This window comes from Orbicella franksi, chromosome 11 (genome assembly GCF_964199315.1).
Source record: "Orbicella franksi chromosome 11, jaOrbFran1.1, whole genome shotgun sequence".
In the NCBI taxonomy this organism is placed as follows: Eukaryota; Metazoa; Cnidaria; class Anthozoa; order Scleractinia; family Merulinidae; genus Orbicella; species Orbicella franksi.
In genome coordinates, this window is record NC_138155.1 from 11094401 (window position 1) to 11116045 (window position 21645).

Genomic DNA, 21645 nt, shown 5'->3' on the forward strand with positions numbered 1-21645 from the left:
GGAGTTCTTCTGGTTTACTCGGAGCTCCAAAATAACTTGATAGTAAATATGGTGTGTAAATAGAGCTATGCCCCGCTGTTTCTAAGCTATTTATATTTTCCTTTTTTGTTTAAGTTAAAAGTACTCACAGCATTACAGTTGCGAATTACTGTTGGTAGGCAACTCCTAAAACACAGAACAATTTATGCTAATAAGGATATCATAAACCGGCTCAGTTTTTATAATATCTTCTAAATTATAATTGTAACGGCTTGTTTTTTTTTTTTTACTTGAAAATGAAACGTAAACGTTGAAGTGCCACCTCTTGAAAGACAACTTTCAGTATTTTTGTCCTTGTAACTTACGTCGAAGCTTGGGACAAATTCATCCGAAGCTTGATACAATTTTCCAAAAAAAAAAAGGTTATGGAAGGAAACTTGGAGATGCTTTAAAGTACTGACACTGTTTTTGAATATCACTGTTTGAAATAATTAAACTTGAAGCTTATTATCGGAATTCTATTTTTTTTCAATTTTTAGGTTTGCTGTTGTTAAATCAGACAAGTAGCAAATAAAGAGGTTTTCAAAACTTCCGGAATCGGCGAAGTCCAAAGTAAGGGTGACACGGAACTCAGAAATTTTTCGCCACCTTCAGAATAATACTGAATTGCAAAGCTGCAAGTTGATACATTCAAAACACAGCTCGTCTGTATGACTTTGTCAACCACCGTTTGTGCATGAAATGACGACGAAAAGTATATATGATCTTTATTGAGTTAAATATTTTTAATTTGCATTGAAGCCGATCACAATCTCTTTCTTTAGCAGCTGAAAACAGTTTTTGATATTTTGACTTGTGTATAAAACAGTCGCATAGCAACAAAGTTTCGATTGCGTATCCAACTCAGTTCAAACTACAGGGAAAAAAGCGGATAAATTTGAGTCAGAAAGTACAAAAAAAGACAAAGAGGTAGCCAAGAAAGTATGAGAGTATTGCGTCAACTCCACGTACCAGCCAATAGGACTTAGGCCAGTTCGCGAGACCTTGGTTCTCTCTAGATAGCAGCAATACTTTACCAATAGTTTTTGCTCATGGATGTTATATAACATCCATCAGCTTAGTAGGCAGTCCAATGGCACTCACTCACTCACTCACTCACTCACTCACTCACTCGATTCTGATTAATTTATTCATTAAAGTTGGATTAAACATTTTTTTCCTACCTCCCCTGCTAAGTATTGCTTTAATCTCAAGGACTTCTGGGCATATGTTTGACTGGTTTTGTGGGGGTACAAGAAAGGCGTAGATTTTTGTCCAACAACATGGCTTAACAAGGCACGGAGGTCGAAGATAGTTAGTTTTTTGTTCGATCAGTAAACAGGGACTCGGCGAAATTAGCTAGGCTAGGAGACGTGCGGCCTCGTGTAGCTTCGAAGAAGCTTACGTCGAGTTCAAAATAAAGGTTACTGAGAAAGTTAAAAGTGAAATGAGCAGACTAAGAACACAAGCAAGCCTTGTGCCTTTGGCAGTGTTACAGACCGACAATTCATCCCAAACAAAAACAACCTTGTTTCAGAATGTTGGATCTGTCCACTTCCGGCTCCACCTCTACATTAGATGATGTGCGAAGTGATTACAACAGTCAAAAAGCTGATGTCAACATTTTGCTGAATCAAAACTTTGCTTGTCAGATAGAGATGATGCATATCAGCTTCGTGAATTTACGAGTCACAGAGATGACTTTAGTCAGTCTAACATAAGAACTTGCCATTGAACTGCTGTGTACCTTCTAATGTTTAGAATTGTACTAAATTCCATACAGATGTAACTTTAATAATTTAGAAATTAATTTTATGGTTTTACCCAACCAGTTCCAAATATTCATTTCATTAGTATCTATCGCTCGAAAACTAAAGTTACAATTTCACAGTTAATTCATGCTCTTACTCACCTCACAACTCAGTATTAATAGAACCTACAATTCCAACCAGGGCCCTAGCCAGAAACAAATTATGACTGAGGCAGTGTCCAAGAAATGAGCTGTGACTGAGGCAATGATCATGGTTTAATTCTCTTCCTGGGAATTTAGAGTGTTTTTGATGACTATAAACAACAAAAACGAAAAAAATGACTGAGGCAAGTGCCTCGGTTTGCCTGTTACTAGCTAAGGCCCTGCCAACTGTACTGCTTGGGGATTTCAATATTGATCTAATGCAGGCAAATACAGAACAAAAGGCGTTAATGAAATATCTTATAACAGGCAAAGGATACACTCAGTTGATTAACCAGTACACCACTGACTACTGTACACAGAGAAATCATGCACCACAAATTATGTGCACAATCAGCAGGTGATCATCAGCCTTTTGAAATAAATTTCCATGAAAGCTGTTTGAATATTTGTTAACAAAAATTCACTATGGATATCATATGAGATCATTATAATTATTAATTTAGCTGAAGATGAAGCTTTACATACCAAATAAATATCTAAATGTATTAAGCAACTATTTGAATCACATATAGAAAACAGTCAGAACATTTATTGGCAGAAACAAAGAATGGTTTGAATTTCCTGTGCTTTTCATGTTCTTAAATTCCTAGTTCCCATAGAGTTTCAAAATTACATGTAACTCTACCAGAATTTGGAGATGCTGTATATAACAACAAATTTTTCAGGTTAAAGGAATTATTTTAGCTCCATTGTTTCTTGAAGGAAAGCATGCCATTTATAACTGGCATTTTCTGTCTTAAACCCTTTCCAGAAAAGCAAGAAGTATCACTTAGACACCACATTTAGGTAAGTAGCTTATTTTTATTGGGATTGGATATGGGGGGAGGAGAAAGGGCAGCAAATTAAAGATATACATGTGTAATTTTTCTGCATTCATTTTTATACCCTTTTGAAATATGTGACTATTATATTTATTGCGTATTGCAGGTGAAGCAAGTTGTACTATTGTGCATATGCAAATAACCCAGATGAACACTGTGGTAACAACTACAGTATACTATAATATGCAAGTGACGGTAAGCAAATGTTAATGTTAACAACACCATTACTGATGCTATATGTGTTTATCAGCTGCCAAAAATAATATCAAAAGACTTCATAGAAACCGGCTTTAATAACACAAGTCACCCTTAAGACTTCATGGAATTAATCTGAGAATTACAGATGGATGTGGAATACCCTTACTTAGGAAGAGAAAAAGATGCCTTTGACACTTGTGTTAGCTGCCACTTGAGCTGTTTAAACTCATTCTTTGCAAAAGACGTTGGTTTCAAACATATAAAATGGCTCTCCAAACTGCACACCGTAAATCCTCGAATTATTGCCTGGGGCACTTATTTTAAGTTTAGAACAACACGAGGGGGCGCTTAATTGAGCGGGGGGGGGGGCTTATTCGAGGGGGGGGGTGCTAATTCGAGGATTTACAGTATAATTACAGAGTTGGAAACACTTTGGAACTTTGTCCATGTAGGTTTCTTAAAGTTAAGAATGTCAACAAGTGAAATCCAGCTGAACTCAGTACATGTGTCAAAACTTAACTCAGAACCTACAGCTTTACAATGGAATACAGAAATACAACTTCAACTTAAAATTAGCGGCTCCATATCAAGTTCATATACACTGAACATAACTGGTACATGTCGAGAAACATCAGTCCTTTCTATTAGGACTACAATTAAATGAAAATACTAGACTCCATCATAAAGGAACACAAAAATCGAATATGTTAATCTCTCTCTATTAATTAAATACAAATCTTGCAATGTTTATTTGAAGTATAAGCTAACCTAACTGTTCCAGCTTATACCTGTTGAATTTTCATTCAATTCTTAAAATGGTTGTCATCATATTCTACTTCTACTACACTTGTGTCCTGCTGCTGTAAAGATTATGTTATCTATAACTCAGCAAAATGTATAATCTGATCTGCATGTATAGGAGACTGTTGGCTACATTTCCCCTCTTACATGTAGCTTTTACGTGCTACATTATGGTAGTCAGTATTTCAGTGGACTTAAAGAGAAAGAAAATGTTCCTAATAAAAGCAGTGTTCAACTTGATTTTTTTGTTGTTGTTGTTGTGCTCTAGCTCTTGAAATCTATTTCAAATATGTAATAAATAATTATTTATTATAAAACGATTTTACCAGAAAACGAATTCAACCACCTGAAGGGTGTCAATAAACAACCTTATTTGGACATCAAAACCTATCCATCACATTTGACCAACTGATGTTTCTTTTCCTGTTTTCCACTGCAGTACCAAGAGCAACTCTACAATGATCAATTCCTCTTTTCTTTAAATTCAACTACGTTTTCTACATTCATCCAATAGGCCATTTCCGAGTTGCTTTTTGCCTTTGTGTCAAAACGAGTCTGAGTGCAAGACCATTCATTTCCGCCTGCAGATTCATTAACTCATCTTTATGTTAAAGGCTTCGCACGAAGACTCGTTTTGAAACAGGCAAAAGGAAACGTTCATCTATGAGCTGCTCACAGGAACCTTTGATTTATAATCAATAAGATAATCAAGTGTGGATGATAATTGGTATATTATCTACCACCCATAAATTATCCCAATAGATAGCACACGGCTTGCTGTACAAGTTTGCATAGTTGCTGTTCGTCATGACATAACATGACGCCACTAAGTCCGCCCTCTTGAATCCATAATCTTGAATTTTATTTTATTTTTCAATCAGAAAGCCAGAAAATAACGCAAATTGATGGAAAGTTATCAAAAAAGATATAGAAAATAAAAAGGTACTATTATAGTTCTACAATTTGTTGCTCAAAAACCTGTGAGAAATGAAGGGTTAGGTCTTGTATATTCTGGAGATCGGACTGCCTAAAATAGAGACTATTTATCTAGCCTCCTCTCGAAGCAGGACTCGAAGCAATATTCTCTAGATAAAACCAGGAGTTAGGGCTAGGGTTAGGGTAAAACTTATTTTTTGTTTTACAACCTGTTGACACGTTCTAGAGAGGCCATCGTAATTTACTTTTTATTTCTTGTTTCAGAAGTTAACTTGGAATCTTTTTTTCATAATTCAGTAACTCATTACTCAGAAAAAAGAAAGAGGACATTTTGCTGACAGAATGCTGAAAAAAATATTTACTTATAATGGACCAGTGACCAAGCTTTGTCAGACGTGATGAATGACAAAACATTTGCACGTACAGATCGTTTTCCACCGAGCTTAATCGCACGGTTTACAGACAAGTAAATATTGACACTGTTTTCTTCTGGCTCAAGAAACCCTCTCTCATCACTTTTTAATGCACAAAAACAGTTTTTAGGATCCACCTGCTTTTAATCAGATTATTGCATTATTATTTTTTTTTCATTTCAAATGAATCAACGAACTTTGTGGATGCTTATTTCGCTGAGAGCCCAGATAAGCAATGAAAATAAAAACCGTCTTATTTATTTTAGTTGAAGGAAGGTAGTTTATTTATTTATTTTTTTTTTCGTGTTGTAAATTACGAATTCTGAACACGTCGTATTTAGTTTGTATACTGTAATTTGATGGCATTCGAAAATAATTTTGCAGCTTTTAAAGTCCGTGGACATTAGCTCGAAGAAACATCATTTCCGAAGACGCAAACTAATTTGAAAAGTGCTTCCAGAACAAGTTGGAGTCAGTGACAAGCAATTAATGCACCGGGTAGAACATTGTCGTAGTCTATGTAAAACTGAATTTACCAGGAGACCATCAAACAAGGGATGTATGCATAAAATTATTATAATTGTTTTTCCTGAATTGTTTTTTAACGCTAAATTACTTTTTTTAATATCGCTATATAATTACCATATTGGCACGTTATGTTTTAATTCCGTACTGATCGAAGAGTAAGATACTGACCAGCATATTAAACAACAGGTTACCAAAACAGACAGATATCAATTATTGTAAGATAATCTTTCCTTGCGTCAAACTGTGACGTGGTGTCGTTTTAATTTAGGTGTTCTTATCATATGCGAAATTCATTTGTGTTTTTCAGAACTCATGGCTCCAAAGAACAAATTGATCGTAAATATGGTGTCTAAATAGAGTGATCTTTACTGCTGTTTAAATTACATGTTCTTACAGCAATGCAAATTCCGAATTACTGCAATTCAATTCATCATGTTCGACTTTTTAATCATAGCTTTTTAAAATATAACTGCAAATATTTGATTTGAAGCTTACTTGGGCTTAGTAGCCTCTGGTGAAGATTTAAAATCCTTTCATTTCTCAAGATATTGTCTGAAGTGACGCAAATTTAAATTTCAATTAAAAAATTACTTTCCTATCTCACCGTCCATGCGTGTCGAAATTATTTTCGAGGGCTATGCAGGGTACGTGACTTTCTACTTTCCTCGTAAAAATGTTCATATCTTCTAAGCCAATCGTTGTTGCCCTTTATTTGAAAAAATAAATAAATAAATAAATACATAGACTCAAAACTTGGTGTCAGCTCTTCAAAATCGAGTTTCAGTCATTTTCTATTTGTAAGTGACTTTGAGGTTTGGAACAAATTCATCGGACGCTTGTTACTATTTGCAGAAAAAAATATAAATAAATAAAGAATAGGGTCTTCTGTCGCTGTTACCATGCAGCTGTCGCTGTTTCTATTGTCAATATATATATTGCGCTCTACTTTAATGTATCGAGCACTGTACTACGGAAAAATCGAAACACAGACTTCTTATATATATATATATATACATATATATATATATATATATATATATATATATATTGAGATACTAGCTGAATAGCACTGACTATGCTAATTAAACTTGAAGGTATATCAGAATTCAAAATTTGCAAGAATTTTTCTTTACTTTTTAGCTTTGCTAGGGTTAAATAAGACAAATAGCAAACAATCTATAATTAAAGTAGTTTTGAAAACTCACAGAATCGGTAAAGTCCAGGATTAGGTGACACGCAGTTCTGAAATTTCTCACCACCTTCAGACCACTTAATTGAAAAACTGCAAGTCGATATTTTTATAAACATAAATTGTAATACAGGGCACGCGTGTGTGTTTTCATGGAACACGTGATGAGCTTCAGTTCAGAGTACACCATCTGATCACGTGATTCCTCTTCAATAAGCGTGTTTGAAAAATACATTTGAAGTCTCACATTTGCACTCGATCAGAGGACAATCAATATCGTATCTGGGTTGGCAATATAGGTCAACTGTCTTATTACCTTTTTTAAGTACAACGTGAAAGGCAGGATAGAAATAACTTGATTGTATTAGTAAGGATAAATATTGTTTTTAACTTTGAACGTTTATGACAGTTTGTTCGCTAACAACTAAGAACCTTTAACTCCCTGACCGAAATTCAATAATAATGGCGACGTTTCACTTCCAAAATCATTTCCTTTAGAGTGCAATTTATTACCGGTAAAGTGGGTGGCAAATTTTAATGACAAGTTAATATGCCGAAGAGTCACATACAGCTGGTTCTTCGTTCAAATAAATTATCGCATGTGAAAATATACTGGCAGAATATCTCACTTGTTATTCATTGGTATGAAATTTTTATCTTCCTTTTGCTTCTTATATGAGTTTTTTATATGTATATTTTTCCCACAGACCGCACAGTGTGAGTGTTAAATTTCGCCAATAAAACGTGTAAGTGCAATTTCATGATGTAGAAAGCACCAACCAAACTGTTCAGGCTGTGATATTTGTTACGTGTGTTGACAAATTAATGTGACTGCATGAATGCGTCAGCCGCTCGTTGTGCATGAAATTTTAAGGCAAAGTACGTCATCTTTTTTTGAATTAATAGACTTTGAAGTAGATCGCAATCGCTTCCTTCACGGCTTAAAATAGGTTTTGATATTTCACCCGTGTAGAGCCCAGCCGCATAGTAACAAAGTCTCGATTTCATATCTCAACTCAGTTCAAACTACGGGAAAAAGGTGGATAAAGTTGAGGCAAAAAATACGAAAAAATGCAAAGAGGTATCCAAGGAAGTATGTAAAGAATAGTTTTACCTCCACCTTTACCAGCCAATAGCACATAGATCACAAATTTGGTGCGAAAATATTATCGGATATTTTTCCGCGGACATTAAACTGTGAGCTTCAATGAACAGATACACTGATTTTCAAGGACAAATATCCAAGCAGATTTTTTAAAATCAAATGGGGGCTATGACGTTTATTGTCCCTCGAGTATTTTCTTCAACGGCACTTTGGGAATATCACTCGGATATTCCTTGGTTTTAGCTGGGGTATATTCAGTCACGTGACGCGTTTAGACCGATCGTGTGCTGGCGAACGTATTTGATGGATTATAATTCTGGATAAAACAATATTTCCAATGTGTATTCGACTCGATCCAAACTATGGGAAACAAAGGTAATGCTGATGCAGAAAATACAAAAAAATCCAATTAAGAATTAGCCAAAGAAGTATTAGAAGAATTTTTTCACTTGTTCCTTTCGCAACCAATAGCACTAGCAGTAGCGAGCCCTGGTTATAGCGAAAAACCTCACCAACATTTGTCCATAATCCAGTGGATGTTCACTGAAATATCAGCTTCAATGCAAGCATGATCATTTCGAAACCTAAAATAACTCACGCCTAATTCATAGGAATAGCAAACTATCATACAGTTCTAGATCAACGACGCAAATCAAAGAGACGGAAATAAAAGTGGTATCTTACCCAAGGTAAAGCAAAGAGAGGAAAAGTGTCGACTTCTTTGTATGTCGCCTTGCCTGAAATATAGTGGAGGTCCTACACGCCGGTTTGGTGAAATGCTTATGGGTGAATTTCTTTGAAGGTTATTGTTTTGAGTAAAATGGTTATGAATGTCAATGATTTGCATTAGTATTTTATGGGAGCTTCGTTTAAGGCTTGTCTAAATATAGATATAAATATTATATACGTCTTTTAATGGAACGGATGGCGTGAATTTCCAAAAAGCAAAAAAAAAAAAAAAAAAATGGTAATGACAGATCCAGAAGACAGCTGTAGGGGAGTGCGATATTAAATGCAACACTGCTTGACAAATGAAAGGAAGCACAGTACGTAATAAAATAAAATTAAGGAGTGATAACGTATAAAGATAATAAGCAATAACTTTTGGGATCACGTTTTAAAGTCAGGCTTGGTTTTCTGGGAAGTCATTTTTACGAAATTCAGTTACACGATAATATGCACCAGTTTTTACTGTTCGGCCCATAATCAAGTTTAGTTGTTTTCAATGTTAATAGGATACACCTCAATTTAAGGGAATTCACTTAGAAGGGGGCGTGAGAGTAAAGACGAAACAGACAAACGTTTCTATGTAGTTTGAAAAAAAAAAAAAAAAACGACAACAACAGCAACGCCTAAAGCGACAGAAAATATAAAAGGGAGACGAAAGCTTTCTTTCTGCCCTCAGTGAAAAACACCAATTAACAAACACAGTTTTAATTCCATCAATTTTATTTACAATCGATCGAGCCAATTCTTGCTGACAGGTTAATGGAAATGCAAAGAAAAATATACTTTTACTACCTTCACCTGTTACGTTGCTGATGGATCTAAGAATAGAAAAGTTAATTGCTCACGGATAGGTTTATCCTGACAAGTTCCCGAGTTCTCAACGAACGGTATGGGTTTCTCACCAATATTTTCCCTTAGGTTAATTAAGTTTAATATGTGCGTTAAGACTAAACGAAAATTCTCTGATAAGATTTTGTCCAGGTCCCAGAGGAACCTTCTAAAACTCCATAGATTTGGACAATTTTTTGGCAATTTTCCTTTTTGTGTCGAGCACAAGAGTGACTTTTGTTTCTTCATAAAGTGAACTTATTTCAGTGAAGTTTATGTTTTATCTTGAGTCATTCGCAAACATTGAGACATCGAGAGCTCCGCAAGGCGTCACACTAGTTTGCTGAAGAGATAGGTACACGACAATAGAAACGAATCGTTTGGGATAAATGGCCACAAATATGACGAGTTTAATTGAAACTAAGGTTACAAACAAAGATTAAAATCTCTTCAGGAAAGGTGGGGTTAAAACTTTCGCCACCAGTAAACACTAAAGTAAAATACTACATAAGATATGTTGACAGTCTACGGGTTGGTGACCGCGGGGGAGGTGGAGGGAAGAAGAACAAATACGTCTGAATGCTAAAATTCAGAAAAGTTCTTCTTGCGATGATAGCAATAGTAGAAAGGGGTCGCGTGTACGAGATAACCAACGTTTTGTACTTAACTTTGACACGCGCCCATTTTTCATTGGACAGGAGACTTCCATTGTGACCAGATTAGAGCACAACCCGCAAACTGATAAGAAATAGGAAATGCCTCGCGATAAAATAACATTATGCTTTCGGTTATCGGCGTAATGTTTGTTTTTTATCTTGAGTCATTCGCAAACATTAAGACATCGAGAGCTCCGCAAGGCTTCGCACTAGTTCGTTGGAGAGATAGGTAGACGACAATAGAAACGAATCGTTCAGGAAAGGTAGGGTTAAAACTTTCGCCACAAGCCACAACAATGTGGCAACCCCACCAAGACGCTGGCGGAGTTCTCGAAAGAAAAGGCACACCGAACAGTGGCGCCACAACCCCAGACTGACCAGCGTCACTGAACGAAAATTACAGGGCGACGTGCATATCAGGTCTCAAAATTTAAAATTACGAATAAATTGAAGTTATTTCAGTGAATTGTCAAGTTTATGTATTTGTTTAAAATTGACCGAAATTTATTGCCAATTTTGTTAAGGGGAAAAAAAGCCCCTATTTTGTCTCGTACAAACATGCCCCTTGGGGCACAATTTAAATACAGAAAGCCTTATTTTAACATAACTGGCAAAACCATGCAATTAAGTTCAGCATACATAAGCTTGTGCCATTTGACAATATGTTCCTTTTCTGTTCACTAATAGCTTACAGAGACATCAAAACGCGGTGAGAAAAAAAAGTGTCACACAAGGTAAAAGCTTAGACGAGTGTGTAACTGAAGAAAATCTAAAACAAGCTTTAGGAGTCTTCCATCCCCAGTTCTGTATGCTCGAGGGGGGTAGGTAGGGGGAAAACCTTAAATATCAGATGCCCTCTTATGGCTCAGATAGATGTCAAGGTTCAATTATTCTGCGATCCATCTGGATTTCACAATACCGTTACTCGACAAAGTTCTTCCTGTTCTTCATTAAGTAAGCCATTTTTTTGTTTGCGGCTCTCTTGATGTGGTCTTGCAGAATTGCTTTGACCGGGACATGTAAACGAGGTGTACCTTGTTGAAGACTGGGCTCTAGTGGACCTGGAACTGTATCTTGCATGCCTGTTTCTCCGCACCACGTCACAAAGGGCCTTGCGGAAATTTTCACTTAGGATCATATAAAGCCATGGGTTGACGGCGCTGTTAGCATGTGCCAACCATAAGACAAGGACTATCACATACGGGGGAATCTTGTCATAAACATCCGGTCGGAATGCTAAAAGGAGATGGTAACACTGGGCTGGGAGCCAACAAATAGCAAAGATGGCGGTGATTATGACGAGCGTACGCACAACTTTTCGCTTGGTCATCTCGTTTCGTTGGTGGCCTTGGTTTGAAAGTTGACGTCCCGGAAGGTTTCGGAGCCAAAGCGTGCGGCCAACCAGGATATACAAGGAAGAAATCAAGAGGAGTGGAAACAGATACATGAGGAGGAAGAGATACATATAAAATCCCCTCATCCCGAATTTTCCAAGCATTAGAAAATTCGGCGTGCATATATATATATCCAACGGCTTCAACTCTTCAAGTCTCCATGTCATTGCGACAGGAATAGAAAAGACCATCGAACTCAACCATATTGTCACGGTGACGACTTTCGTTTGGCGAAATCTTGAAAAACGACGGAGAGGATAAACCACACCCAGGTACCTATCCACTGACATAATCGAGAGACTAAAGATGGATGCCGCCAGAGTGACGTACGAACAGTAATACACAAGTGTGCAAGTCACGTGGCCTAGAATGCCCGGCAGCCAATTTTGAATCCCATCGGTGTAAAGCCATTTAACAGACACAGGCATGACAATCAATGTCACCAACAAGTCAGCGACGGCCATGTTGACAAACAAAAACGCGGTGAGTGTCCTCACGTCAGCTTTTCGCGTGACAATGAAGATTAGAAGTACATTTCCAATCAGGGCCAGGAGTATCGTCACGCAGTACAGGACAGTGAACGTTGTTGTTTCTAGAGGACTCAGTGAAGCTGGTCCTCCTGTTGAGGAAATTAAAACGATTTAAGATTATTTTCTGTTTAAAAAGGGCGGCTTTTGCAGCCAACTGGATATATTGGTCAAATTCTGACAATTACAACATGAAATAACAGGAGAATAATACAACAACAACAACAACAACAACAACTACAACAACAAAAAAGCCCTTTGAATCTTGGACTTTGACAGTTCTAGTAATCTGTTTTCTTGCAATCGATAAAATGGTATTATACATTTAAACCTGCGCATTATAACTTTTATATCAAATGACCGGGGCAATAAATGGTAAAGCCTCATTCGCAAAAATACATAAGTTTATTTAACTACAAAGCGAGAAAGTAGATAATTTTATAACTACAACCTTTTTCTTACAAAACAGTATTCAATGCAAACTGAAAATATTCAAACTTTGTGACCTCTCCTTAAAATAATCAGGGAATGGTCTCAATGGAAGTTTCTATGACAACTGTGTTTTCAAATGGTTTTTGGCCTAGATGTAGTCTTTCTTAAGCTTAAACTTTTGTTTTGATTCGAATTAGGATTTTATGATCATTTTTTTCAAAGTTCTTTAAATTCCTGTAGCCTTACGGCTTTCTCGATTTTTTAAATCAATGTTGGTCTGGCTTACTTATTTGAAAAAAATTGAAATCCAAGATGGCAGATTCAAGATGGCCGACATTTTTGAAATATGTTCTACAATCTTGGCGTTACTGGACGTCGTGATAGACTCGTGCTTATCACTAAAATAAAGAGGTTTGGACACTTAAGGGGGATGTGTCACCTTTGGTTGGAATTCGTCCTTTCAAAATATTTTTGTTTATGATATAAAACGACAATTTCATATTTTACAGACACCATTCGGCAGAAACTTCTACCTTCTTCAGTGCAAACATTACAGAAAACGCAAATTGAATATAAACAACTAGTACATGCTGACGAGTAAATATACACAATAGAAAATGCGTGCAGATTACGAAAATAGGCTTAAGTTAACGTGCCAAGAGGTGAAGTTGCAGATTAAGAGAAGAGATTTCCGACAAGTTTTGCAAAGCTTCTCATTTCTTGAGCAGGAATGAAGTGTCAGCTTGATTAAGTTGCTCTGAAGAAAGCAGAAGTTTCCGCCGAAGCCATTTTTGTCAAATTTAAAGTCGTCGATTTACATCTAAAACTTCTTGCTGTCCGGACAGCTTTCTATATATTTTGGAATGATTTTGCGTAAATCTCTGAATATGATTAAAGGAAACAGCTCTAAGCTCTACAATCGTTGTTCAACATATATAAGTTCGGGAGCAAATTCTTAAGTCGACATTAAGTAAGAACCATAAAAAGTCTTTGCGCAGAGGACTTACATCTGGAGACGAGGTTAATTGAATTATCAGCCCATGACCTATTATTATTCAAGGTGGGGATCTATCGTAACGAATGTCCGGGGGAGGGACCCAGTGTCACCATTTTGCGGTATCTCCATATTTAGGAGTCTTCCAGAAATTTTTAGGCGAGTTTAAAAAAAAAAAAAAAATGGCGATTGAAACTGTGCAGTTATGCTATACCAGACATAGCTTGATGAACTAGACTCCTTAAGTACAAACCGTGATTAGGAAATAATTCACATCTCTTCCAACGTTATTTGCATATTTCAGCTCTGAGTAAAAAATAACCCTGGAGTGCCAAAGGTTCACTCATGTTGTCTTGCAGCCATGCAGATTTATTGAAACAAAGAAAAGAGTTAACATGAGAAAAGATTACATTGGTTTGGTACACCAACATGGTCACCGTCGCGTTTTATTGTTTTGAGATGCCAACATAGCTGCCGTGACGTCATTTGAAAAAAGCTCTGTATTCAATTTCTCAAACATCTGTTCACGCCATTTAAAGTTTCGTTTTATTAGGTGTGACGACAACTCTGCAAATGGTAATTGCCTTATGAAAAACGTTTTGTAAACGAAACTACATAATTATTAGCGTGCAATTATGGTGCAAACCTTTAAATATCGCATGCACATTTACTAGCACTCCGTTAGATCTGTAACGTAAACATCGTAGTTTACATTACGTACTCAAGATTATGTCCCTAAAGAAAAGTTTTATTTAGTGGAAAGAATCTGTTCGCATGAAGCGTCGTTTCACTGTGAGAACAACCGAACCAATTGGAATTATCTCATGAAAAAGGTATCGGAAGCGATATAATGGAGTTAATAGGCGTGAAATTACGGCGTAAATCTCTTAAAATACGAACAGCAACTGTGAGTCACTGAACACAGTGTAAACATCAAAGTTTACGTTATATGCTCAAGAACAGCCGAGCGGTGAAAGAAATTTATAGATTTACCCCGAGGTGAAAGAGAACAAAAGCTTAAAAGAGTAAAACGAAAGCAAATGGAGTTCGTAATGCAATTTGAGGAGCGTTTTTGAACGACAAAGATGCACGCTAACGTATCATGAGTTTTGACAAAAAGAACCAAATCTATGTCTTACCTTTTCACGCTTGACGGAATTGCATGTATGAAAGTTTGTTCAAGTGACAATCTAGTATATACCTACCTAGACTAGCATTGGAAGAATTCATTGCTGTTGCTTGCTGCAAGGGAGTGTGTCACACGAATAAGAAAATCTTTCTTGAAGACGAGCTGTGCTACACAGTACACGGATAACGTGAGGTCAAAGAAAGATAAATTTTGGATTACCTGCCGTCTCGATAACAATACTTGAAAACGTTACTTATTAATGGAATATATTTTCTCTGATAAAGATCGCTAAAAGAACGCAGTCTTTATAATCTGTCAGCTGGTAGTTGTTTTTTCCGATGCCGGCAAGGACTCCTTTTTCCACATTTACTGAAGCAATTAGCAGTTTCGTGGTTTAAAAAGTCAAAAATGCTTATGGTTTATAGTATTGTACGTAAAAACGTAGTGATGTTATATACATTTTGCCGATAAAAGTGAAATAGAAAACTTTAAGGTAAAAAGCTGTTAAAATTATGAGTCTAAACGTTTGTGATCTGTTTGATCAATCATGATGATCAAACAGATCGAAAACGTTTAGACTCATAATTTTAACAGCTTTTTACCTTAAAGATTTATATTGAAATGATGTTAGTTTTGTAAGTAATGTTAGTATCATGGTAACTAAATTAACGATATAAATTACGTGATGTGTGGTATTGTTATAACTATGTACAGTTAGTATTGCAAGTTATTTTAGAATTTTAAGTATAGATCAATGAGTGTTGTAAGTCATGTTAAATTAACAATAGTTAGCAATTATTGGACAAGGTCTTGATTTGTAAGTGTCAATCTTCGGTTTCGGCAAATAACTGATGTGCGAGACAATGAAAAATCACGATATTTTGCGATAACCGAGTTTAATAATTGTTTTATCATTCGATAACCAAGTTTGTTTTTATATTTAAATTACTCTCTGACAGCTCAGGGAAGCGATGTGCCATTTTTTAGTGCGAAGTCCGTAGGACGGAGGACTATTGGGGTTAGAATATTGGGAAAGGAACTTCAAGTAAGCGAAATGCTACTTCCTAATCGAAAACGGGAACTCCAGATGTCAATATTTTCGTCAGCTGGACACAATATGACGACATACTGAAAGACCGTAACACAAATCTGTTACACTTTTTCCATTGCTAAAAAGTTGTCGGTTAGCCGAGCGCGCATATGAACTCCCTTGCAGGGTAGGTGAGGCAAGTTTCAAAATACTAAAAAATTGCCTCCTTTCCCCTCCCCAGAGATTTCTTTGGTACCTATTGTGTTTGTTTCCTTAATTTGAATATTCTAAGAGGTAGCGAAAAGTGTTTTTTTTTTTTTTTTTTTTTTTTTTTTTTTTTATCACACCATCCAACCAAACACGGCGCCTTCTAGACGGCAAAATTCTGTACTTAGAACCAAAACACACATTTAAAGAGTCCGAAATAGTAAGGAGTAAGCATCAAGAAGACTCGACCGATGGTTAAGAGGACGATAATGACTTAGAATTATGGTATCGCTATATCGTCCTTCGGGTTGCAAGAAGGTCCAAATCAAAGGTCCTCCTGAATAATCTTACATGTAAACTAAAACTGAACTGCGGAACACTGTGAACAAGTTTAAAATGGACTTTCTCGTCTACGGTGTGGAAATATTGCTAGTTTAACAAAATGCATCGCTTATTAAATTAGCATTCTCTTCTAGAGGAATTGTTTTGGTGTTGTTTTTTCATATACCTTTCAGCCAACTTTTGCGTCCTCAACTTACGGACATCAACACGCATTTGGATAGCAGAGATGACACGAATATACTTATGGTAGAACGCTTATATCCAAGTCACTATTTGTCGTGAACACGATGTCGTTCACCTATGTATAGTTATATAAGTGAGTTCGTACTTTCCGTTCGGAACCACTCGACGTTTACACAAGAGCATGGTTACAATTACGCATGAGTAGAATATTATTTGCAGCACAAACGTTTTAGACGGTACTACGGATGAGCAGACCATTATCTGTAGGCAGTTATTTCCAGGTCACTTGGTGGGATCTCGGCCAATGAAAAGGAAGAAACAAATTCATCGAATGATACCTGAATTAACAACTATTGGACGAGAGGTTGAGCAAGGTTTGTTGTCAGATAGCATTCTCAGGAACGCTCCCGATATATTTCCCGCCATTTTATTTGTTTTCAAACAAATAAAATAGTCGGCCTCATGGAACACGTCTTCACCTTACAATTCAGAGCTCTGACGTAGTCTTGTATATCTGCTTTTTCCTGCCCAAACAATGGTCAGAAGATAAATCCTTTATCAAGATAAATATTCAACGCCCCGAGCATGGCCCACTGGAGATGGGAACTGATAACCAGAGTGAGCGACCTCAAATTAATTGGTTTAAATGAAACGCGCTGAGAACATTTCAGAATAAAGAGTAGCGAGATAAAACATGACGTTTCGGCGACGACATGTCACCATTATCAAATGCAAATTATTATGCGTTGGGTAACGTTATATATTTAAAAGAATATAGACTGAGAAAATACATTATAATAAGTGAGTGAGTGTTCAGAGTCGGAAAGTTTGAGTGCCTTATTTATGAGATACTTTTTATAAGGAAAAAAAGTCCGACTCTGAACACTCAAAATGCCTCCATTCCAGCGAAACTTGTTATTTAAATTTTTCTCATTCTTTTGCTTATCCCCGCCTCATTTATTCTAATGTATTTTCCCACTCTATATTCTTTATATAACGTTAACCAACACATAATAATTTGCGCTTGATAATGGTGACATGTTACCGAAACGTCATGTTGTTATCTCGCTACTCTTTATTGTGAAATGTTTTTCCAAACCCTTCGTTATTAGAACTCTGAGAGCAGAGACGGCAAATAATAATAATAATGATAATAATAATAATAATAATAATAATAATAATAATAATAATAATAATAATAAAAAAAATGAAATTAAAAAAAAAAAAGGGCTCTCACGAATCTTTAGATCTATTCATCTGTTCAGTTCATTTGTCGGTGCCAAAAACTGTCCACAGAAACAGCTTTCGGCGGAAATTGCACTTCTGTGGGTCACGTAACTCTACAACCTTGCTCGCACGGCAGTAGATCTTCTGCCCTGTTCATTATTGAACCTTTCGGCGACCTTCCCGTTGCAGTCGTGGTTTGCTGAAACTCCGTGATACTGGACACTTGCCATTTCCTGGTTCGACTAAACAAAGACACGTATTACTGTGAATTTCGACACAAATAATTTCGGTTTTCCACAAAAATCTTCTCGGCAAACCTGAAATCATTTGATTCTATAACTCGTCTAGTCGTTTGCACGTTTTTCATCCTTCTTCATGTCCCACGCATTATGAGTGCTTTGCTTTACAGTGACATCAGTTGATCGTATTAAGTGCCACTTCTTTGGCTGTGTCACACCAGTTTGACAATAATCCCTTTATAAACGGGTTAAGTTGACATATGATTCACAGAATGTTTATATGTCAGTAATTTCTTAACGCAAACATGATAACGAGCCAAGTTTGTCCCTCGGAGTTGTGTAGAATACATACATTTTTTTTAAAAATTGAAAAAAAAAAAAAAAAACCCTTTTACTTTGTGCATTTATTTGTTGTTTTAACATGACCTTTTTGGATACTTAACCGATACAAAGGCGGCATTGGTACTTGGGTTTCCTGACAATTATTTCAGATACGAATTTGCATGACAACGTATTTCAAATTGTGATAATCTTAGAGCTTGTCATATGCACAAGCAAAATTGAAAACGAAACGTGCCTTGTAATCAAGATCTAACTATTGAAATTATATGTGACATTCAACCTTACAAGTTAACACAGCAAATTATATTCTAATAGTGTCAAGGTATTTACGTTTCTCTTGCGACTATGAATTTCATTTATGATGCTTGCTATATTTTGTTTTCGGGTTGAAGCAATCCCTTCCATATTATGAGAATGCTGATAAAGGTTATTGATTTAGTAACAGAACACTTCATGCTATCTTTAAGATTGTCTAACATTTCATAGTACGTGCTAAGTTGACACCCCTGCCCATCTACCCAGTAATACCCTCCCCCCGGACTCCGGCTACATCTCCCCAAAAGTTGTGAAGTGATTAATGAGTAGTGTTTGTTCTTCTCAACAAATATTATAACAAATATACACACTGAGTACTTAGTGGTAAACCCTGTTTTTCAGCACAGGCTTAATAAACTTCGATGTTCTCGCTATGTTTGTCTACCGTTAAGAGGAAGCGCCTATTTTCTATTTCTCAATTGTAACTGTTCACACCAAGGCTCGTTAAATTGTGAAGACAACCCTACCAACTGGAATTCCCTGACGAACTTTGCTTTATTATTAAAGGCAAGACAATATGGTTACAGCCCGTGAAATTACTGGGTAAACCTTAAAAAAACTCACAGCAACTGCGAGCCACTTAATAAAGTAAACATGATAGATTTTGCAGATTATGTCCTCAGTAACACGCTATTTTTGGAATAGGGCCTGTTGCAACGTGGAAGAGAACAAAAGATTGCAACGGAGTAAAACAAAACAAAATGGCGTTTTGAGACAATTGTGGGTGAGCGTTTGTTGCGTGTTAGCTTGTTATATAATTAAACGTTTTGATGACAGAGAGAGCCCAAAGGACCCTGCTACGCTTGACAGCACGACATGCAACACCACAACATATTTGAACTCAATCCTACCTTGACTCGCGTTAGTAGAATTCATTGCTATTATTCCTTGTGTGCCAAAATTTTACACAAAAGAATGAACTCTGCACCAGAACAGGCTGAACTAGACGAAACACAGACACAATGAACTCTGACTTTGCACTGATACAGCAAAATTTCTCGTGTTCCGGTTGTCTTGTGAACGTTTATGTTAATTTTAAGGTCAACAATGTGGGATGCAAGATAAAAGGGGCTTCCCGCCGTCACGTAACAACTTTTTAATTTGTTTTATCGCAGAGTCGGCTAGGAAAACAAGCAGTGGAAAACTAGGAATAAGGATTTGAGAATTCGGCTTTCAATATTGTAATAATTTAACACTTCATAAAGGATGGTACTTTGAGTTATTTTGGTCGCGTACAAATTCCCCTTAAAATAGCAGTTTACTAAGATAGAAAAACATCAAAGAGAGAAGATTAAGAGAAGATTTGCACTAGGATTAGAAACGACAGACCCAAACAAACAACAAAAAAACAAACAATCAAACAAAATTAAAGAACAACTACAACAAAAAGATATACTTTTTGCGACTGCAGCCTGTTCAATGTACATAAATGCGAGTTGTACCAAAATCATTGATAAGAGGCTTAAAATAACCTTCCCAAGTGTTACCAACTTAAGCAAATTAATTATCTCACCAAATCAAAGACTGCAAACAATGCCTTTTTATCTGTCGAGATATGCCAGCCGAGATATGATACGAGCACGTCAGGGTTACGATTTGCCCCGGTGAGCTTAGCCTAAAATATAGCTATTGTTCTGCAGTACACTATAATTTAATTTTAACAGTGCATTCACAGACCAATTTGTTCAAGTAGATGGTATTTGTCTTGAACAAGGCGCCTTAAGGAAACTGTTGTCATAGCCAACAGTTTTCGTCGGTTTAAGTTTTTACATATAGGGGGCGTGCTATTTAAATAAACATTCTTTGTTCTGGAATTTGAGCAACATTGGCACTGCCTAAGGCGAAATTATATTTTTTCTGTCGCCGTTTATGTAGGGGATACCTTGATCCAAGGAATTTACAGAGTGCCAGCAAACCCCTCTATAACCCATTAACTCCCTGCTCCGCACGCGCTAGCAGATTGCAGACAGTCATATTTTCAACTATTTTTTTTGCTGAAGATGCCATAAACAACAGAATAGTCGTGCTGCACCCGAACGCAACAGACATTTTTGCGAGGGGGCGGGGGTACTCATGCAGTAGTGCCTTCACTCTCATTACATTCATTATGATACAACTAAGGGACAGCTCATGGTAAAAATCAAATTAATATCTGCCCGCTTGAAAAACAAAACAGCACAAATATGATTTCTCCCCCGTCGTACCATTTGGCAGGCTATCGCAATGCTCTTATCTCCAGTCGATAAATGATCCACGGCTCCCCTTCTCCCCCGCGGGGTACTCCCTTATATGGGCTATATAGGTATGTGCGGCCCCAAAGGGTAGGGTTTTTCAGCCGTTTTGGTAATAAATAGGGTATCGATTTTGGTCATTTTGGTCTTAAATAGGGTATGGTTTCAGCACTCTAGTCTTGAATTGGGTATATCCTTAGAAGAAGCTACCTTTTCTTCTTTATCGATAAAACCGCCAACAAAAGACCTTCATAACTTATGTTTGGGGTAACTGTGTCAGCCGCAAAGGTCATAAATAGGCTATCGAATTTTTGAACAGGTCATAAATAGGGTAGCAAAAAACGCTGATTTTGGTCATAAATAGGGTAAGGGTTTTGAGAAGTGGGCCACACATCCCCACCCAACTTTTTCTGGAAGTACCCCTCCGGCCCTTTGCCTAGCTAGAAATGTATTTGGTTACTTTTTGGCGATGTTTTTTCAAACATTTCAAAGGACGCGGATCTGAGGGGCACTTCCAGGCAGACAGATGAATGCAAGCAATGAGAAGAACACAAAAAATAAATAAACATAAAGGCTCGAGTATGGCCCTTAAATTTCAAGGTGATATACCAAGTTCTCGTTTTAAGATTGTTTTTGTTTGCCTACTCTCTTTTTCTATTTTTAGAGCGAAGATGAAAAACCCGATCATGAAAAAGAGATGGGTGCGTTAAAAAAAAAAAAAAAAAAAAAAAAAAAAAAAAAAAAATGCGTTGCCTTTCACGAGTTTCTCTTAAATACACACCCTGATTTTCTAGGTCGAACAACAAACTCATACTCAATTTCAGAACAGAATGAAACATTTCTGACCTTTCGCCCG

The 21645-nt window shown here is 36.7% G+C and overlaps 2 protein-coding genes across 2 annotated transcripts in view; both read right to left on the reverse strand.

The window, feature by feature from the left end:
• Positions 1-8840, reverse strand: part of LOC145460318 (prolactin-releasing peptide receptor-like) — a 30217-nt gene extending 21377 nt beyond the window's left edge. Inside the window, exon 1 of the mRNA XM_081445078.1 lies at positions 8669-8840. The gene's annotated coding sequence lies outside the window, so the exon portion shown is untranslated. The remainder of the gene's footprint in view (positions 1-8668) is intronic.
• Positions 8841-11101: 2261 nt separating this feature from the next.
• LOC145502977 (prolactin-releasing peptide receptor-like) lies at positions 11102-19531 on the reverse strand. The gene is made up of 2 exons (XM_081482397.1): positions 19410-19531; positions 11102-12210 (listed from the first exon to the last, which is right to left on the reverse strand). The coding sequence occupies exons 1-2, from the start codon at positions 19432-19434 to the stop codon at positions 11108-11110; spliced, it is 1128 nt and encodes a 375-aa protein (XP_081338523.1). The 5' UTR covers positions 19435-19531; the 3' UTR covers positions 11102-11107.
• Between the last annotated feature and the right edge of the window lie 2114 nt (positions 19532-21645).